This window comes from Candoia aspera, chromosome 2 (genome assembly GCF_035149785.1).
Source record: "Candoia aspera isolate rCanAsp1 chromosome 2, rCanAsp1.hap2, whole genome shotgun sequence".
NCBI classification, from domain to species: domain Eukaryota; kingdom Metazoa; phylum Chordata; class Lepidosauria; order Squamata; family Boidae; genus Candoia; species Candoia aspera.
The window spans coordinates 27479374-27498230 of record NC_086154.1 but is presented as its reverse complement, the minus strand read 5'-3'; the positions used below and the strand labels follow the sequence as shown (position 1 = coordinate 27498230).

General features: G+C 42.4%; 1 protein-coding gene across 1 annotated transcript in view; it reads left to right on the top strand.

Annotated features, from left to right (window-relative positions):
* Positions 1–11600, top strand: part of SUCLG2 (succinate-CoA ligase GDP-forming subunit beta) — a 246989-nt gene extending 235389 nt beyond the window's left edge. Inside the window, exons 10-11 of the mRNA XM_063291548.1 lie at positions 1122–1242; positions 10068–11600. Of these exons, the coding sequence (XP_063147618.1) occupies positions 1122–1242; positions 10068–10183 (237 nt within the window). The 3' untranslated portion in view covers positions 10184–11600. The remainder of the gene's footprint in view (positions 1–1121; positions 1243–10067) is intronic.
* The last annotated feature ends 7257 nt before the right edge of the window (positions 11601–18857 follow it).

Below are 18857 nucleotides of genomic sequence, written 5' to 3'. Positions count from 1 at the left end.
ACCCTTGGGAGGTCCGCCAAGGCCCGCCATGCTCCACCGTGCCCCGTTGCCTCGCTGCTCTGCACCCCGCTGCCTCGCCGCTCCACCCAGGGGGAGGTCCAGGGTCCAGCGTCTCCACCACCAGCCAAGGTATTTAAGGCTGGGAACCCCCTAAAACTGGCCGAGTTGGCCCACAACACTCCCCCCAAGCCCCCCAGATTTACACAAAGGGGTTAGGGGAGCAGGTCCTAAAGGCACGGATCTCTCCTCCCGGAGCCGCAACTAGCGTCCACTCCCAGTCACCATCTTTTTGAATGAATGAATGAATGAATGAATGAATGAATAGTTCTTGGAGGAAAGGACCATCAGGGAATACCAGGAATGTTAGCTAGGCTGGGAAGTAAACAATAATAACAACAACAACAGTATCCTAGAAGGGAGTAATGGTAAACCACTTCTGTAGTATTGCCAAGAACATTGCATTATATCCAGGAGTCAAACTTGTCTCAAGGTCATCACTATCTTTTACATTTTACAATCCCTTATTTATTCTCCAGATCCAATTGACATCAGGATCTTCTCTAATTATTCTTGTGCAGATGGTCAGATTAACATAACATGTAGTTTAATCATCAGATGGGCACAGAAAGTTAGCCAAGCTATTTTGGACTTCAGAAAATTAGTTGTGCTTATTTCTCATCCAGTTTGATTTGGAAAATTCAGTTTGTGTCATAAAATTGAAAAATGTGAACTAGCTGTTCAAGCCTATGATATATTGAGCCGTAGTAGTTGCCATTGTTTATTATTTATTAGTATTATTTTTTGTTAAATTTATATCCTGCCCTTTTTTTTTTTTTTTTTGGAGTTCAAAGTAACATAAAAGCACTGGGTTGGGGAAGTACATGACCCAAAGTCATCCAGGGAGTTTCTGTCATGGAAGGTGGGCTTGAACTTGAGTTTCCCCACTCCCAGTTCAACACTTTGAGATTATGACATCACATTGGCTTTCTATATGTTTTAGCTGATTACTCTTTACGTTTGGAATCATTCTGTCAAGAACCTAAATTATTATTTAAAAGCATACGTTTACAGCAGAGATGAATTTCTGAAAGGCTGAATGTAAGTTCATTTTTCTTCCCCAGGTTGAAGCAATTTTAGTAAATATATTTGGTGGAATTGTCAATTGTGCCATTATTGCCAACGGTATCACCAAAGCTTGCCGAGAGCTTGAATTGAAAGTGCCTCTAGTGGTCCGACTTGAAGGTAGGTGGTGGAATTTGTTGTGTGTCTTTATTTCATTTGATTTATTCTCTGATGGTTGCTTGATTGAATTTTCTAGTTCATGTGAAACTAGAAGGAGTTGTTTCAGGGCAGCAAATGCTGGAGGATGTGGTGCAGAGAGCAGCCCACTTGCCATTCTTCTTGGTTGGAGAAGACTCAGGTGTTCCAGGCTGGCTGGACTGCAGCCCATAGCCTAAAATTATTGTCCTCAGATGTGGTGAAAGATGCTGCCCTGTCACTTGTCTTGAAGTCCCATTCAGCTGCCCTTATCAGCCTTTAAAAATGGTATGGGCAGAACGTGGAATTAGCTATAGTCTTTTTCTTTGGCAGCGAACTGTGTTAAGTCAACCTTAGTTATGTGAATGTTTCAGACACCCACACACGATTCACTGTTGCAGCATCTCAGCTCATTCATACCTTCTTGTAGCTTTAAGCCAGCCTTCTGCGACCTGATGCCCTTCAGGCATATTAGGATTGCAACTCTTAGAATTTCTAGCCCATGACCATCTGGAGGTTACCAAGCTATGGTAGGATGCTTTAATCCCACCAGGTTCCAGATCCAGAGGGAATCAGACCACTTGCAAAGCACCAGGTCTGACCTGTGAATCAAATCGTGTTGTTGCCGTGTAGTCCTTATGGAAATTACCTTCTTTGTTCTTTGCTGTCTTGACATATTACTTTAGAATCTAGGATGCAGCCACCTGCCAACAAGCTTCATAAACATTAGCCAAGATCCTACTGATGATGGTTCTACTCTTCCTTGTGAAAAGTCCACACTATTTCTATAATGCCTGGTTTTCCATTTGGTTTCCCTTGACATTAAGTCCAGTCGTATCCGACTCTAGGGGGCGGTGCTCATCTCTGTCTCAAAGCCGAAGAGCCGGCGTTTGTCCATAGACACTTCCTCCGTGGTCATGTGGCCGGCATGACTAAATGGAACGCCGTTACCTGCCCGCCGAAGCGGTACCTATTCATCTACTCGGATTTGCATACTAGTCACTTAATTAAATACATCTCTCATGTGATTAGAGATAAAAAAAATTAATAATTAATAATGCAGGTTTTTTTAATGGTGAGAACTCCAAGTTACTATAAAATGAAGCTGAAAGAATACAGCATGCAGGAACCAGTGCTCTTTGATGCATTTCTACAACAGAAGGTTCATAATTATTCCTATAAATCTTTAGCAGATTTGTGCCTGGACTTTAAAAAGATTCTTTGCTCTCATGCAGCAGTATATTGCAAATGTCTTGATGAATAAAGTTTTAATCAGTCAACTCTGTGTTGATTTAGAAGGATTTTCTGGACAAACCTTTGTGTAATAATTACAAGCTGTTTTACCAGTGGATAAAGAAAGGATTAGTTTCTCGTTCGAAAATTGTAACTTTATACTTACAGCTATTTACTTGCTTGATATAAAAGAAAGAATGAATGCTCGCCAGCTGAGAAGTGCAATTATTTTTTTAAAGTGCCCAAAGTGATTAGAAGAATCATGTACTCTGCATTTAACTGATGAAGTAATTGTTCCTGCTGGGCAAGTGCACCTCCTACATAGGGAGAGTGGAAGGCAAAAGGAAGAGGGGCTGACCAAGGGCAAGGTGGATGGATGATATTCTAGAGGTGACGGACTCGTCCCTGGGGGAGCTGGGGATGTTGACGACCGACAGGAAGCTCTGGCGTGGGCTGGTCCATGAAGTCACGAAGAGTCGGAAGCGACTAAACGAATAAACAACAACAAGGCAGCAGCAGTGAAGATACAGCAATATTGTGGAGTCCTTGGTACTCTCTGAGCTTGGTTGTTTGCTTGCAGATGTTTTATTACCCAACTAGGTAACATCATCAGTGCTAGTGAATGTGGGGTTTGCTCCCTGTTTATGTACGGTATCTTGCCCTGCCATTTTTGGTAGGGGTGTGGTTTTCTCCTTGGTAGTTCCTTGATTAGGATATTGTCTTCTGCTAGATTGTTTCTCTGTTGTTAATCCTTGCTTATCTGGGTGTTGGTTGCTGAGGAGGATGTGTTCTGGTCTTTTTGTTTCCTTCTTAGCTTTTTTATTGTCTCTTTTGAGTGGTGTGTAAATGTGAACACCAACCAGCAGTCAGAAGACATGATGAAAACTCCTGAATCTGACAACATATGGACAAACTCAACCATGGTTTCAGCTGGGAAACTGTGAGCATCCTGGACCAGGCTAAATCCAAAACCACTAGGGAATTCCTGGAAGCTTGGCACTCAGACAAATCAGCCATCAGTAGACATCAGTAGATGTAGATGTAGAAAATCTGCAATCTTGGCACTCAGACAAATCAGCCATCAGTAGACATCAGTAGATGTAGATGTAGAAAATCTGCAATCTTGGGAGCCTTCAGGGACCTGGAAACTGAGCTTTACACAGTGTTAGGGTTTCCACACAAACACACACACACACACACACTGCGAGTTTCTATTTCTTTAGGTATTTTGATTAATGGTTAGAGGAGCATCCAAAGAGGCCAGGTGGCACTGTAAGATTGCACTAGTCCATCTCCATTTATGTTGCAGCTCCCACGTATTGGTTTAACATGTACATCTGATAAACATATATTGATTTATAAGTTGTGTCTAGTCTTTCCTGCAAATAATACTACAAAATAATTATGATTTGGAGAAAATATATCCAGCAAAATAGACTATGGCTTAATGCAGAACATGAACCCAGCCACATACAAATACATTTTCTTTATCCTTAATCTTCTGTTGCAAGTATTACATTCATTCCTGCTTTCTAAAAATAATAGGGAAACCAAATCCTGAGTGTTTTTTTTCCGTCCTTCAATGACCTGAATTGGTTTGGAATCCAGCTGCGGCACAGTTAGTAAAATGGTTTGTCTGATTACCCCATGTATTTCAGTTCACGTTTGAGGGAAATCTTGATTATAGAGAGAGACCGTGCAAATCTCTCTGCCATGTTTTCTCTCTGTTTAACAGCTTAATTCAGTGCAAGCAAAGCACAGATTGTTTTGATTGCTTAGGACTGGAACTCTGTTTACAGGTCTCTAACACCATCCAGTGGCAGAAGGTTAATGTTGGTTTGGTTCAGTAAAAGAAAGTTTGTGTTTTTAAACTACAGTCAGGGGAAAAAACCTTAACTCCTGTTTCTTAGACTTCCTGTGTTAAATATGTTGGAACCTTTTTAAAGATTTCTGGCACCATCTTCAAGTATCAAAGGAAGCCCAGTTTATCAAAATCACAGCTTTTGATGATGGGAAGCTGATTCCAAATAATTTTCATTCATAGAACATTTTTTTTTAGAAAATACTTAACAATTTTGATAGCTTTAAAATTCTGTTTCAACAAATGCAAATGGACACACTTTGTTTCCTTTTATTTTAGAAATAACATTTAATTTTTAATTTTTATTTATCTATAATAATGAGTGCAGTTGATATTATTGAACTACTCATTCCTGTTCATGATGCTCATGAAAATACAATGTTGTCAGTCTTTTTCCTTTTTCTTCTCTCTTTTGTGTAGAACTTTTTTATTCTAGGCAATGAATTTTATTTACCTTTATTCCTTTGGTGAACTTTTTTTGCAAAAACACTGGTAACTATTGTGAAAGTATTTCCTATAATAATGTAATATAATAAAATAAAACATCGACCCGTCCCATCCAGTCAGGCAGAGAGGGCATGTTATGGACCCTGTCCATGAGGGATTGCCGATTGGCAGGGTCCAGGAGGAGGGGCTTTTCTGCCATGGCCCCCGATCTTTGGATTAAGCTACCCCCAGAGGTAAGACAGGCCCCCACTCTCCTGGCCTTCCGGAAGGGGGTGAAATAGTAAAAAAAATAATTGGATAAAACCTACAGCTATTCTTGGGAAACTTGTCTTGTTCTTTTCACCATTTTTGAATGGCACTATAGAAATTCAAAAGTAACTATATGTACCTTGAACCCTAATTCTAATAATTTGCACTAAAAGCCCCTTGTAACACCTGGATAATATTGTGTCTACCCATGAATATGTTCTTTAAACATTTTTTAAACACGGGTTAGAACACTGTTAATAATATCCCTCCCTCCCTCCCTCCCTCAGAACAGTTGCCAAAGCAACAAACAGATCTATGGATTTCAGCTGATTTTCTTCTGATTTCCAATGTTTCCTACAGATAGAACATTGATAAGGGCTTTAGTAATGGGATATCAAAAACAGGAAAAGGGAGCATGAAATGTCTCTTTTGACATTTACAGAGAGCTTGAAATGTCCGCCAAACTGAAGCAACCTTAATGCCCGTTGGAAATTTTAACTGGCTCAGCATATTGTCTTTTTAACAAATCACCTGCGAAACAACCTGATTATATTTGATCATCACATTCTGTGAAAATGACCTGGGATATTGATGAGTGCACGCAATCATTTTTAGAATGGCTAACGTTCTTGTGGTCTCATTTAGGATTATCTCCAATTAAAAAGCTGAAGCAGCACAAATTATTAAATATTGAGATAAGGTTCATTATTTCCTAGTGGCAAAGGAAACGGGAATTAGGTCAAAATTGTGTTGGTCTTTGGGAAGTTGCCTTGAGCTTCTGGTAGGTGTACAGAAATAGAACAGTAGCTATTAGCACTGAGGAGCACTGGAGTTTGTTAGTTTGCTGTTTGTTTTGGGAACTGTAGTCACTACAAATAATCTACTTCTCCAACTAAGTGATTGACCATATTTTTTTTATGCTTTGCTTGTGTACTTTGAGCTTAAATACACACAGACACACACACACACGTATAGAACACTCCCTAGAATGACAGTTCATCATACCAAAGTTAACACCTTTAAACTGTAATATTGGAAGTGATATAATAAGCATAGATGCAGATTCATCATACTCAACTTTGATACTAACAAAATAATGATCTCGCTTTACTGGACACTGTTTCTTGGTCATATATCCCACCCAGATGGCTTTGCCAAGTGCTCTCTCACCATTTTTGTGAGTTGATATGCCACGTAGAGCCACTTTTGTGTACTGGTTAAGGCATCAGTCTAGAAACCAGGAGACAGTGACTTCTAGTCCCACCTGAGGCACAAAGCCAGCAGGGTGCCCTTGGGCCAGTCACTCTTTCTCAGCCTTAGGAAGGAGGCAATGGCAAACCACTTCTGAAAGACCTTGCCAAGAAAACTTGACTTGAGACTTGTCCAGGTAGTGACCAAGAATCAGACACGATTGAATGGATAATAATATATATATATATATGGTGCGTAGATTTGCAAAAGGCTTTATTGCCCTATAAAGTGGCACAGGTACAATGATATGGTTCAGAAAAGAAGCAGAAGCCAGTTATCCCAAGGCAGAACTAGAAGGTGATAAACAACAATTATACTCTAAGTGCCCTTCAGTGGTATCATCGCTTATAGCTGGATCTTTGATAAACACTGCTGAACCCAGTTTTTTATAGTCATGTACTTACAATTGAGACAGATTGTGCATGCTGCTGGATTTGTGAAACTGTGACTTACTGAATTTTAATATTAAAAATCAAATGTTCTTCCAAAAATGCAATACAAAGAAGAGATCTTGCCTGAGTCTTTTTCTTATCACATAATTAACATACTTTGGTATTTTTACAGTTAGCAGTAACATGTTCTTTTTTTTTCTGGGTATCTACAAATGTCATCCACTCTAGTAAAAGTGATTTTATCTTCTCACTATCCACCTCGCTCTGAAAGCATCTGATTTCTCATCCACCTTCACAGGGAAAAGGAAGAGAATTCAAGTGGTGTCTCTCTTAGCATACCCAAAGTTTTTCTCCATATGTTTCCTTAGGCTTAAAAATACCTTTCAAAGCAATTTTATTTGAGTGGGTTTCAGGACTCTGGAGAATCATGTGTAGTATACCTATATGTATGGAGCTTTATTGAAACAATATTTTCTCCTATTAAACAAGCAAGCTAATAACTGAAATATTCACATTTCACATAGAGAACAGCAATATGTATCTGCAGATAGATAGGATGGATGTACGGATAGACAGACAGATTTAAAATTAATTCAGTTACAAATACTGCCTGATGCGTTAAACCAAAGCTTTTCTTCTGACCACCTCCTCTTCCTTTTGCATCACAGTTCAGAGATAAAAATATAGTAAAATGAAGATCATAACTATTGAGCATCTACGGTTAATATATGTTGCTCATCAAAACTAGAATGCTAAAAGAGACCAGTGGGGATTGAAATTTCAATCTTAAGGCCTATGAACAATTACTGTGAAATAAAATCGCAAGTTAAAGTCAGTGTAATGTACTGGTTGAGAGACTGAGTTGTGAATCAGGAAGACGATAGTTTAAATCTTGCCAGTGCTGCAGAATCACAAGTTGGCTCCCTTTTTCTTTTTCTCAACTGCACGCACACACGCATGCACACGCACATACAATTCTTTCCAGGGGTATGGAGATAATAGTGGCTTAATTTTAAAATAGTTGCAGGAATACTTACCAGGCAGTCTATTCAAGGTAACAGATACCTTGTATACTAGGTAATACTTAGCTTTATTAATCATACTTCATGGATGTCAACTGAGAAGTTTTGAAGCCTTTTAATTAGCCTTACAACCCTTCAAACGCGTTTGATGCTTGTTGCAATTCCAAGTTACCTGCCATTTTGATTTATAAGGAGAAATTTTTGTATTTGTCAGGCTGCATAGAAGATCTTCTGGCTGATTTTGTTAAACATTTTAACACTGCAGGAAGACAGGCTGAGGCTGTTGTCCTTTTTCCCTATTAGAATCACAATACATGTGTGAATATTTCACTCAGGGGCTGAGATTTCTACTCTTGGGAAATGTTTTTAATAGTATTGTGGATCCTTCTTATTGACATTCATTGCTCGTGGTTAAACCTGCCAGAGCGTGGTGAGAGGAGATGATCTTGAATGTTGACATCCATTGGTTATGCACATTATACTTTCTACTACCAAGGGAAAGATGCCATTAGTGTCATGAACTGCCCAAATCAGCATCAAAACAGAGAAGAGGCTTCTGGGGAGGAACTAAATTTGCATGAGCATTCTGTTAGAACATTTCAACTGGGCCTGTCTTTTTTCAGCGTTAATGAACAAAGAGCGACAGGATGTGAGCAGCGATCAGTCATCTTTTTTAATTAATCTCCTCTCATTTAGCGATGCATGTGCCTTGTATAGGAGCTTGACAGAGTGTAACACACACATCCCTGAACTGTCTCTCTTAATTTATGACTTCTTTCTTTCTTCCCTTCTTTCCTTGCAGGTTACAAGTCTTATTCTGACTGAACTTGACATATGTGTCCACTTCAAGATCTCTGACAGGACAGTCCTATGCATATTTATTCAGAACTAAGTCCCACTTTGTTTAAAGACAATAAAGAGGATTACGCTGAGGTAAACATGCATAAGACTGTAGCGTAAAACTCAAAAAGCGTTTGTCTTTTTCCCCCTAAGGGAAATATACAACCCTGCAACAGAATTTACAATCTGAATAATCTCTTACTTATCCTGTCTTGGCCAATTCAAAGGTTACCTCGGGCATCTGGGTGAATCTCTTGCTCAGAGTTGGAGTTTATAATTGACATGCCACAGGATCCTGGAGTAGAAGGAACTGTCTTATAGTAAATCACAGCATTGGCTTATCTGGTCTTATTCTGGGAAAGATTTTTCTCAGAATCAGCCCTGGCAGTAGAGAGACTAAGACAACTGCCTCTGGCCACAGGTGCTAAGAGCAGCTGCAGAGCCCCTTTCTGATCTTCTCAGTTGAGGATAGAACTGTGTGCGCAGCACAGCCTGTTCTTCACCTTTTAAAGTAGCTGCATACTGTCAGGTTTGGAGAAGGACAGTGTCCCACCACCAGTGTGGACATGAAAATTAGATGTTTACTGCAGCATGTGGAATTGGGATGAAGGAGTATCGTCTTGTTTGTTCATTTCCTGACAGCAAATGGTTCTGTGGACAGCCTTGGCCTCTCCCAGCCTTATCTGGAGATGCAGGACCTTCTGCATGAAACACAAATATACTGTGATGGAGAAACCACCCATCTCTAGTTGTAGACCTAACAGAGATCTTTGCCATAGAGAAGAGCTAGCTGGATAGGTGTGCGACATCTGTTTATATTCACATTGTAAGAACACTCTAAAGCCTGTACATGTTTATGTAATGTATATTTTGATTTTGTTTTCTGGTTGTTAGTTTTCTTTTTTATTCTGATAAATGGACACAAAAATATGGCATGGTAAGCTATTTATAATCTCTACCAGAGTAATTTGTATTATTTTGTATTATAGAAAAAATTCTTGATCTGTATCTTACGCCTTTGCTAATATTTCTTGCCTGATACTGTGCTGTGTGATTTCTTCTGTTGAAACATTTCATGAAGAGCTATTTATCTATTAATAACCAGTTGAAGTAAGTTAAATTACTCAGTATTAAGTTAGCTAAATAGTTGCTATCGCTTGGGTCTTCTGGATCCATATGAGATCAATACTGTATTTTGCTGTGGCTATCCCTGTACCTAGCAGATTCAATTTGATTCAGTTGCCTACCAGATTCAGTGTTCAACTTAAACAGAGGAGGAGGAGTTAGAAAAGAAGAACCTAGAGGTGTACTTTATTGGCGCAGAGTCAGAGACCAAAAGAACCTACAAGCTTCATATCACTGGAAGTGGTTTCCATATTGCTATATCTTTTTTTGTGAGGCCACCATATGAATGTGCTTGATCATTACTGTATCTTTGTTGTCGAGTTCCTCTTACAGACTTTCAAAAACTGGAAGGAAATAGGAGTTTACTTTTCTTCACCTCTCTCCCCCCAGGAACAAATGTTCATGAAGCCCAGCGCATTCTGAATGAAAGTGGACTCCCCATCACTTCTGCACGTGACCTTGAAGATGCTGCTAAGAAAGCAGTGGCCAGTGTGACAAAGAAATAAAGAGAACCGATACCAGAGATGACTTTCCAGAACTGCCATCGAAGACATATTGAGAATTATTTTAACCAGCATGAACACCGAGGTTTGGCCTAACTGACCTGTTAATGACAAACTATAAAATATTCAGTGTGTGAAAAGCTTGGAACTACATTTCTTACACAGAACCTTTATTTTTCAATATTGGGACTGACTCTCCTACAAGCGAGTATGATGAGTAACTACTGTCGGTTGCCATTTAGGTTTCTCTTTGTATATGTTAATTGATTGTGACTCCCAATTTTTCTAAGATACTTTGATACATCTTTAATACGAAAAAGGATAGTTGATCATGGTTGGCCCTTTGCTGGGGATTGTTATCAAGACCTAAGGAACTACAAGGGTGACTCTGTGTATCAAAGTATGAAAGGGAGATGCCTTTCCCATATCATGTGGAGAACTTCCAAAATAGGGATATGATGTGACATGGAGACCTGCTATTCGAAATACAAGCAGTCATAAAGTCTAATTGGGGCATGCCAGAAGCCAGAAGTGTGTCTACAGTAGCTGTCTGAATCCCAAGCAATATTTAATAAGGCTTTCCAGTTAGGGCTAGAAATCTTCATAATTTGTAATTTGAAGGAAATGAATGGTAATTAGATTTTCACCACCACCATTTCAAACATATTATAAACTGCAATGATTGATATCCAATGTATACATCACATTAGAAGAACGTTCAAAGACCTAATTGTGTGAAAGAGCCATTTTTATATTGTCCTATGAATTCTCATGTGAATGTTTTAAGTGCTGAAGAAAAATACACATCCCAATGTCATACTTGGCAGTATCTGTAAACATATGCGTCCAGTAAATATTCACTGTCTTTAGAAATCAATGTGTATAGTAGCTAAAAATAGTATCTTGAAGAAATTTAGGGTGGTGATTCCTTAAGGTGTTTATGCTGTTATCCTAATGTTCTTAATCAGAATGAATAAAAATCAAAACTATCAGGAAACCTGCTATCATCTGAAAGAATATGAAAAATAAATTGAGGTATGATCCCACCTAAGCACTTTTATATTCTGTAAATTTCAGTGCAAATGTTCACCAAGGACATCACCTTCATACTGAAGTAAAGTGGATTTCAGAGTACTTAACTTGGGCTTGATTGTGCCTTTGATGATTGGGAAATATGTATGCACAAAGTGCAAAGGCTATCAAATTGATTCAATAACCACACTGATGTGTTTGTTTAACAATGGAGTTCTGAAATTCAGGATACTTGCTGTTGAAATTAGGAAGTAGGGTTATAAACAATGTTATTCAACTGACAAGCCAAGAATGTATGTCAGCAAGATATTTAATGGTAAAGAATATGAACGATTTTTGGTTTACTACAATTAAATACTATCATCTAATAAATTTCCCTGGGATTACACACTTGATTTGTTCTGATTGATGCTGTTGTTTATTTTTATGTGGTCATTAATGGCTATAAATCAAAACCATTTTTAAGAATTATTTTTGAAGTCCTGTAAACATGGTCTTTCTATTAACTGTGAAGTAAATAAAGATATTCAGGTCATATACCATATTCTTCCTATCAGAAAAATCCTATAAAAGCAGGCATGGACAACTTATACGACACTTACAGCGTTGTTTAAAAGTTTGTGAATCGTTTTGAATTTTCAATATTTCTGCATAAATATGACCTAAAATATAATCTGTTCTCCACACAAGTCCTAAAACTAGATAAAGAGAACCCATTTAAACAAACGAGTTGAAAACGTTGTACGTTTTCATTTATTTATTGAGGAAAATAATCACAATATTACTATAATATATATTATTATCACAATATATCTTGTGAGGAGGTTATGGATGGCAGTTGTACTTTCCGGCTTGCAAGACTGACATCAGCCTTCCCAGGCAGACCAGACAGGAAACACGACCAGATAAGCTAATTATAGTACTTTATTGTAAGGCTACATTAACAGAATCTTGCAAGTCTGAAAGTACAAATCTCTCTCTCTCTCTCTCTCTCTCTCTCTCTCTCTCTCTCTCTCTCTCTCTCTCTCTCTCTCTCTCTCTCCCCCCCCCCCCCCTTTACAGCCTGAGAATTTAGGGAAGGTCCCTTCTGAGTCTCTTTCTTTGCCCATTTTGCAGCTGCGGGCTATGCCCTCTCTTATCTGATCATTCCCTAGGCAGCATCTCTTCCCCCATCTCCCAAGGCCTTTCCTGTGTATCATAACAACTACTGACCTTACCTCTTTATGGCCAAGGGTTTCATCCCTGATATCTCCAGGTAGGGCTGGGAAAGTTATCTGCCTGCAATTTTCCAGAGAACCCTGAGTGTTTCCTCTGATCCCAGCCAAGAGTGAAAAGGAATCCCCCTGGGCCTGTAAAGGCAAAGTACTGTTCTCTTGTTCTGGCTCAGCACCTTATCACAGCTACAGGCTTAATTAAAGGTTTTATCACTCTCATTCTCCAGAGCAATTTTACCGAAACTATGATGGATAGTAGGTATGCTAAATTTCTCTTGAAATCAAGATTAATTTATTTGGAAAACTAATGTGGCCAGGTGTTGACAAAAAATGGGTTATACTGTGAATGAGCTGCTGCCACTTAGGAAGATGACGTGGGATTTTGAGATGGGATACTTGACAGCTCCTAAGCTGAGTCTTCAGAGCGCAGGCAGAGCAGAAACAGGCCATCCCAAGGAAAGGTTGGCAGTGACAAAGTGTCTGTAGACACTTCAGGGATAGGACAGCTCAGAGGGCTTTTTGCCACCTAAAATAGGTTTGTGCAAGCTCTGTGAGTGGAGGAAGATGCGAGGCAGCCGCTCTGTCATTATACGTCCAAGAAGTGGCTAAGCAATAAAAACCTAACAACCAAAGCAGCCAATTTGACTTGGTTCACACAGACCGTTAAACCACCACTGTGTGGTTGGTTTGCTTTTGGGCATTGTGTATTTATTTATTCATTTAAGCCACTTGTATGACTGCCCAACTCACAAAATGACAACAAGCATAAAAGAACCACAGCAGCACAATATAACACAGCACAAGCAGAGGCCAGAAACACAATATATTCAAACATCTAAACCAGTTTTCCAAACAGGCTCATCCAATAGCCTAACCCGGTGCTCAGAGGGGGGGAAAAAAACAAGTTTTAAACTCTTATGGAAGGTCAACAGGGTCAGGGCCATCTGAATCTCTGGGGAAATGCTGTTCCAAAGAGTAGGTGCTGTGGTGGAGAAGGCATATCTCCTGGATTCCATTCTTTAATGGAGGGGACTCAAAGCAAGTTCCATCTCTTGGATCTCATGAGATGGGCAGCCATAATCAGTAATCTAGCTCTATACCATGACAGTGATAAGAAGCATCTTGGATTGTACCTGGAAGCCTATAGCAAGCAGTGCAGTTCTGAAAGCCATGTTGCCTGGGTGTACTGTGGTATGCTCATAACTATCCACACATACTGGGCAAAAGGAATAACTTTCAGGAACAGGAAAAAGAGTTGCAGCCAAGACAATGGTCAGAGCAAAGAAATCTGAGTCCAAGGCAGAAATGTAATTTGAGAAAGCATCTCGGACATGACCTCTCCTAGTTCTGACAAAGAAAAAGAGAGGGAGGGAGCACATTCAGATGTGATTCTGTTCCTGTAACCTTATAATAAAAGTAGCATTAACATTCGTAACTTTGATTTCCTAGTGTGATCTACCTTGAAGGGCTGATATCAGTCTTGCAAGTTGAACACTGTCTTGGTTGCAGCTCTTCCTGTTCTTCAAGGTTATTCCTTCTGCCCATTACACCACACTACTGAATTCTGCACTAATTGTAGCTTCTGGGTGGTCTTCAAGGGTAGCCCCATGTAGAGTGTGTTGCAACAGTCCAGTTGTTCAAGGTATGAGTGATTGTGAGCAGGGTGCTCTCACAATTGGCACACAAGATGGAGTTGTGTAAAGGTCCTTTGGACTATGGCTGTGACTTGCTCTTCAACCAGGAGCCATGGGTCCAAGAGGATCCCCCAATTGCACATCAGTTCTGTCTGGGGAATGTTATTCTATCCAGAGCTAAAGGCAGAAAGTCTTCAAAATGGATGGATCCTAATACCCACAGCCATTCAATTTTGCCTGGATTGAGCCAAATACAAAATGTTCTGCCCTTGGACGTGCCACGGGCTGCTTAATCTTCCCCTCAAAAGCTCCTTGTGCCTTCATCCTTTCTACCATTCCACGGATATGATGATTTCTTGAAGATGTTTCATTTGGACTTGGTAGTGAAATAATCCCATGGCTACTGGGTATGCCCAATTAAAGCTGGCAAAGGGTAGACCCCATAGGGGCCTAATGCTACCTAATGCCACAGCAGCATAGCATGCTTCTATTACTAGAGCTATAGATGCTCAGTCATTTGCAAATAGAGGGGTGTGGGGCATGTGTACATTGTGAGATTTTTCCATTATTAATATTTTCCAGAATAACAAAGCATGATGCATTCCTTTTTAAAAGAATTTTATTAAGTTTCAAGACAAAGATAAAAGCTACAAAAAAAAAAAAGAGAAAAGAAAAGAACCAAAAAGATGTGAAAACACAACAGAATTTTTTTTTTCAACATTACAAAAAGATGTGACTTCCGACTTTTAATAGCAAGGATATACAAAAATTTTCCATAATCAATCTCTTACTCTATATTAAACCAAAACCACATTATTTCTATAAATCATTCCCCTTTAGCACATTATAAAAATCACTAAGTACAGTTACTCCCTCCCCTTATATTAAAGAGAGAAAAAAAGATTCATACAAACCTCCTAAACAACTTCCCCCCCAAAAGTTAACACTTATTTAATTATTCCCTTCCTACTACTATTCTATACATTTTCTGTCTACTATAATAAAAATCAAGCTAAAAAGCACATAAACTGCCTGCCATTATATTAAATAATACAACAGTTTTAATAATCTTAACCCAAAAAAGAAAAACAATTCAAAACAGTGACCCTAAATCAAATCCTGAAAACCATCCAAATAAACATTTTTATACCCTAATTATCTTAATCCAAATCCTTAAAAACAAGTAACATCAGTCAAACCCTAAAAGCAATCCAGATAAATATTATTTAACCCTTATGCCACATCAAAATAAACCAAAGCATTTACATATCCCCAAAATGTGCACAGAACTTTTCTCTTGAAAAAATCAAACAGCCCAACTGCCCCCCTAAAATATTCCAACTTCTCTTCAGAAAACCTCCCATATATAATAACCCCTTCTTTTTCATGGCATTTCACTAGAAAGTCAATTTCCCTTATTGCTTGCAGATCACTCTCTTCCTTAAATTTCTGCAATTCAACTCTCTGATCTTCATCCAGCATCTCAACAGAAATCCCAATCTCATTCTTAGAAGACACATTTCTGTTACTGTTGAATTACTCAGTTTCATCCACTACATCCCCAACCAGATGACACATTTTAGACCTCATATTTTCCATGATGTCCTGAATGTCTTGTATAAAAGCTTGATAGGAGTCAGAAAAGATCTGTTTAAAATCTTGATAGAAGTCAGAAAAAAATCTGTTTAAAATCTTCCATGTCTCACACATAGATTATGGCACGGTAGATTATGGCTAGGAGCTTAACCAGCAAAAGCCTAGTTCCAAAAGTAAGTTCCAAAAAACTTACTTTGTCCCAAAGTAAGTTTACACAAGAGTGAAAGTGAGATAAGCAGACAGTTCCCAAGGGAAAGCAGAAATAGAAAGCTGATTCAGCCGATTCAATGTGTAGGAAAATCGAAGCGAATATTTGTAGCTCAGGGTTGAACTGTGGAGTCCTTGGTGCTCCCTGAGCCTTGTTGTTTTCTTGCAGACGTTTCATTGCCAGAGTGTCATGAGTGCCGTTGAGCTAAAGTCATCAGCGCAATGGCACACATGACAATGGCAAGGAAATAGGTGAAGGGGTACAAGATAAGTGGCCATCAACCCACAACGACTAACGGCCAACAAACAATAGCTAAACGGATCACGGAGCACACCCAAGCCATCAGCGGCAATACAACGGGGATCGCCCAGCTGAAAGCAATCAGCAGAGGAATGGGAAACCTGATGATGGGCGATCCCGGAAACCCTCACCCACCGGCAGGGCAACGTATTGGACAAAGGGGGGTGACGTGACCGTGAGCGAGGGGGCGCTGACCGGCGCGGGGTATTTAAACCCCGCACCGGCGCGCTCCTGTCACTCTCAGCTTTTTTCTACCAACGCTGTACCTGCCCTGCAAATAAACCAGAGCCTGATCCGCGAACCAGTGTCTGAGTGTTATTCAGAGGTAGGCAGCGCATGACATAAAGCTGAGAGTCATAAACTCAGCCTCGCCGAGCCCCACCGGACGACAACGAGCCGCGGGAGGAGTAGACGGCGAGAAGACCAGCAAGATGAGGCCGGAGCGGCGCGGGCAAGGAGGGCGAGCTGCGCGGCAAGAGACAGAGGAGGACCGACCAAGGCCAGAGGCACCGCGGACTCCCGGAGCCATGGACGCCCACCCCACCCGACCCGAGCCTCAGCTCCAACCCCAAGGGGAGATGGCGACGGAGGCAACCCGACCGCGGGAGGGAGCAGCACGACTTCCGAAACCAGCGGAGGACCCCGCGCCCCACATCGCACCCCAGCAACGGGCGTGGAGCGACAGCCCAACGGCGGTCAACACGGAGGAGGACGACGGAGATACCCAGCAGACGGCGGAGGAAGCGGACCCGCGGCAGAGGGACGATGAACCCCGCCGGCAACCCACCCCCGAGGACGCGCCAACGGAACCGGCCCCAGCGGCGGCGCGGGCTGTGGACGAGGAGGCACGAGCTGAACCCGCGGCCATGCGGGCTCAACTGACGGAACTCCGGACCATGCTCCAGTCGCTTATGCCCCCCGCGCCACCCAACGACGTCCCCGCACAGGCCCACACCCCGAGCGAAGCACCGAACCCACACGGGCCAGCGGAGGGTCAGCAGACGGCACAGGCGGCCGACACCACACCCCGGGAAGCGAGAGGCGGGGCCGCACAAAACGCCCGGGCCCCAAAGGACTTCCCCATCTTCTTCGATGGGACCCCCACAAAACTCTCGTTTTTCGTGACCAACGCTAGAGAGTTCATGGGGAGGCACGGACACTCCTATGACTCCGAGGCCGACAAGATCGCCGCCGTGGCGATCAAACTCCAAGACAGGGCGGCGGACTGGTACGTCCAACTGTACGAGTCCAGCTCCCCCGCCCTCACCACCTTCACTGCTTTCATCAATGAGATGAAAAACTACTTCGAAGACCCCCTAGCCAAAGTAAGGGCGAAAAGCGCACTCCAAAGACTTAAACAGGGCACACGCACGGTCCCTGACTACGCCCTGGAGTTCAAAGCCCTCGCGGGGAAGGTCAGCGACTGGTCCGAGACCACCCTGCTGGAAATGTTCAAAAGGGGGCTCAACCGCGACGTTCTCCAATGGGCCCTCTACCGCGACGACCCAGAAACATTACACGGGTGGATCCACCTCGCGGGGAAAGCCGAACATGCGCACCGCACCTTCCTCATGACAACCACGGAAGACACAAACTATGCCGGGAAAAAGGTACCCGCACCACACGGGGGGATGGCCGGCCCCATATACCCAAAAAAGAAGTTCAACCGGGAGCCCTGCGGGAGGTGTGGCAAATTCGGGCACAAGACGGTGGATTGCTTCGCCAACCGACCGCCGACCAGCGCGCCCAAACCCACTCCGAAAATTAGCCCCAAACCACCCAACCCGGGGCCGCCCCCTCACCGCCGAATGACCGTGGCCACAGCGACACCAGAAGAGGGCTGGGATGCTTACTGGGGGGAAGAGGACAATGCAGACCCCGACCAGCCGGCGGGAAATGCTCCCCGCTTGCCCTGAAACGCGTGGCGAGGCAGGCGGTGGGACAGCAGCGCGGACCACCTCAACGAAACGACGAAAGCCCCGTAATATTGGCAGCAATTAAACTCTCTGCCGGCAACGGAGCCACCACGGCCGCGGCACTAGTGGACTCTGGGTGCTCAAAAAACCTCATCCACCCCGACCTAGTCGCCAAACTCGACCTCCGCTGCTTCCCCCTCCCCACGCCGCTGGCATTCCACCAGCTGGACGGCTCTACAGCGGGAGGGAAACCAGCCACGCTACAAACCGAGCCGGTCACCCTGCAAATGGGCACTCACACCGAGCGCACATCGTTCGTAGTCACGCACATCGGACGGCCCATTGCAGTCCTGGGGATGCCATGGCTCGCGACAAACAACCCGCGGATCAACTGGGAGACCCGCACCTTCACATTCGGCGACGGCGAGTATCGAGCACCAGTTCCAGCGGGCAGAACCAACCCCACGGTAGGACGAGCGGAGGCGACCACACAAGACAACGCCGCTACCACAGCAGACCTACCAGAACAATACGCCGACTTCTCCGAGGTCTTCGGAGAGGCAGAAGCTGACCAACTACCCCCCCACCGCAAGACGGATTGCCGGATCGACCTACTGCCCGACGTCCCCTTACCTAGACCAAAGATCTATTCGATGACCCCGAAGGAGATGGCAACCCTCCGGGAGTTCATCGATAAAAACCTAGACAGGGGATTCATAGAGCCAGCATGCTCACCGGTCGGAGCCCCCGTCTTATTCCGGGAGAAGAAAGACGGGA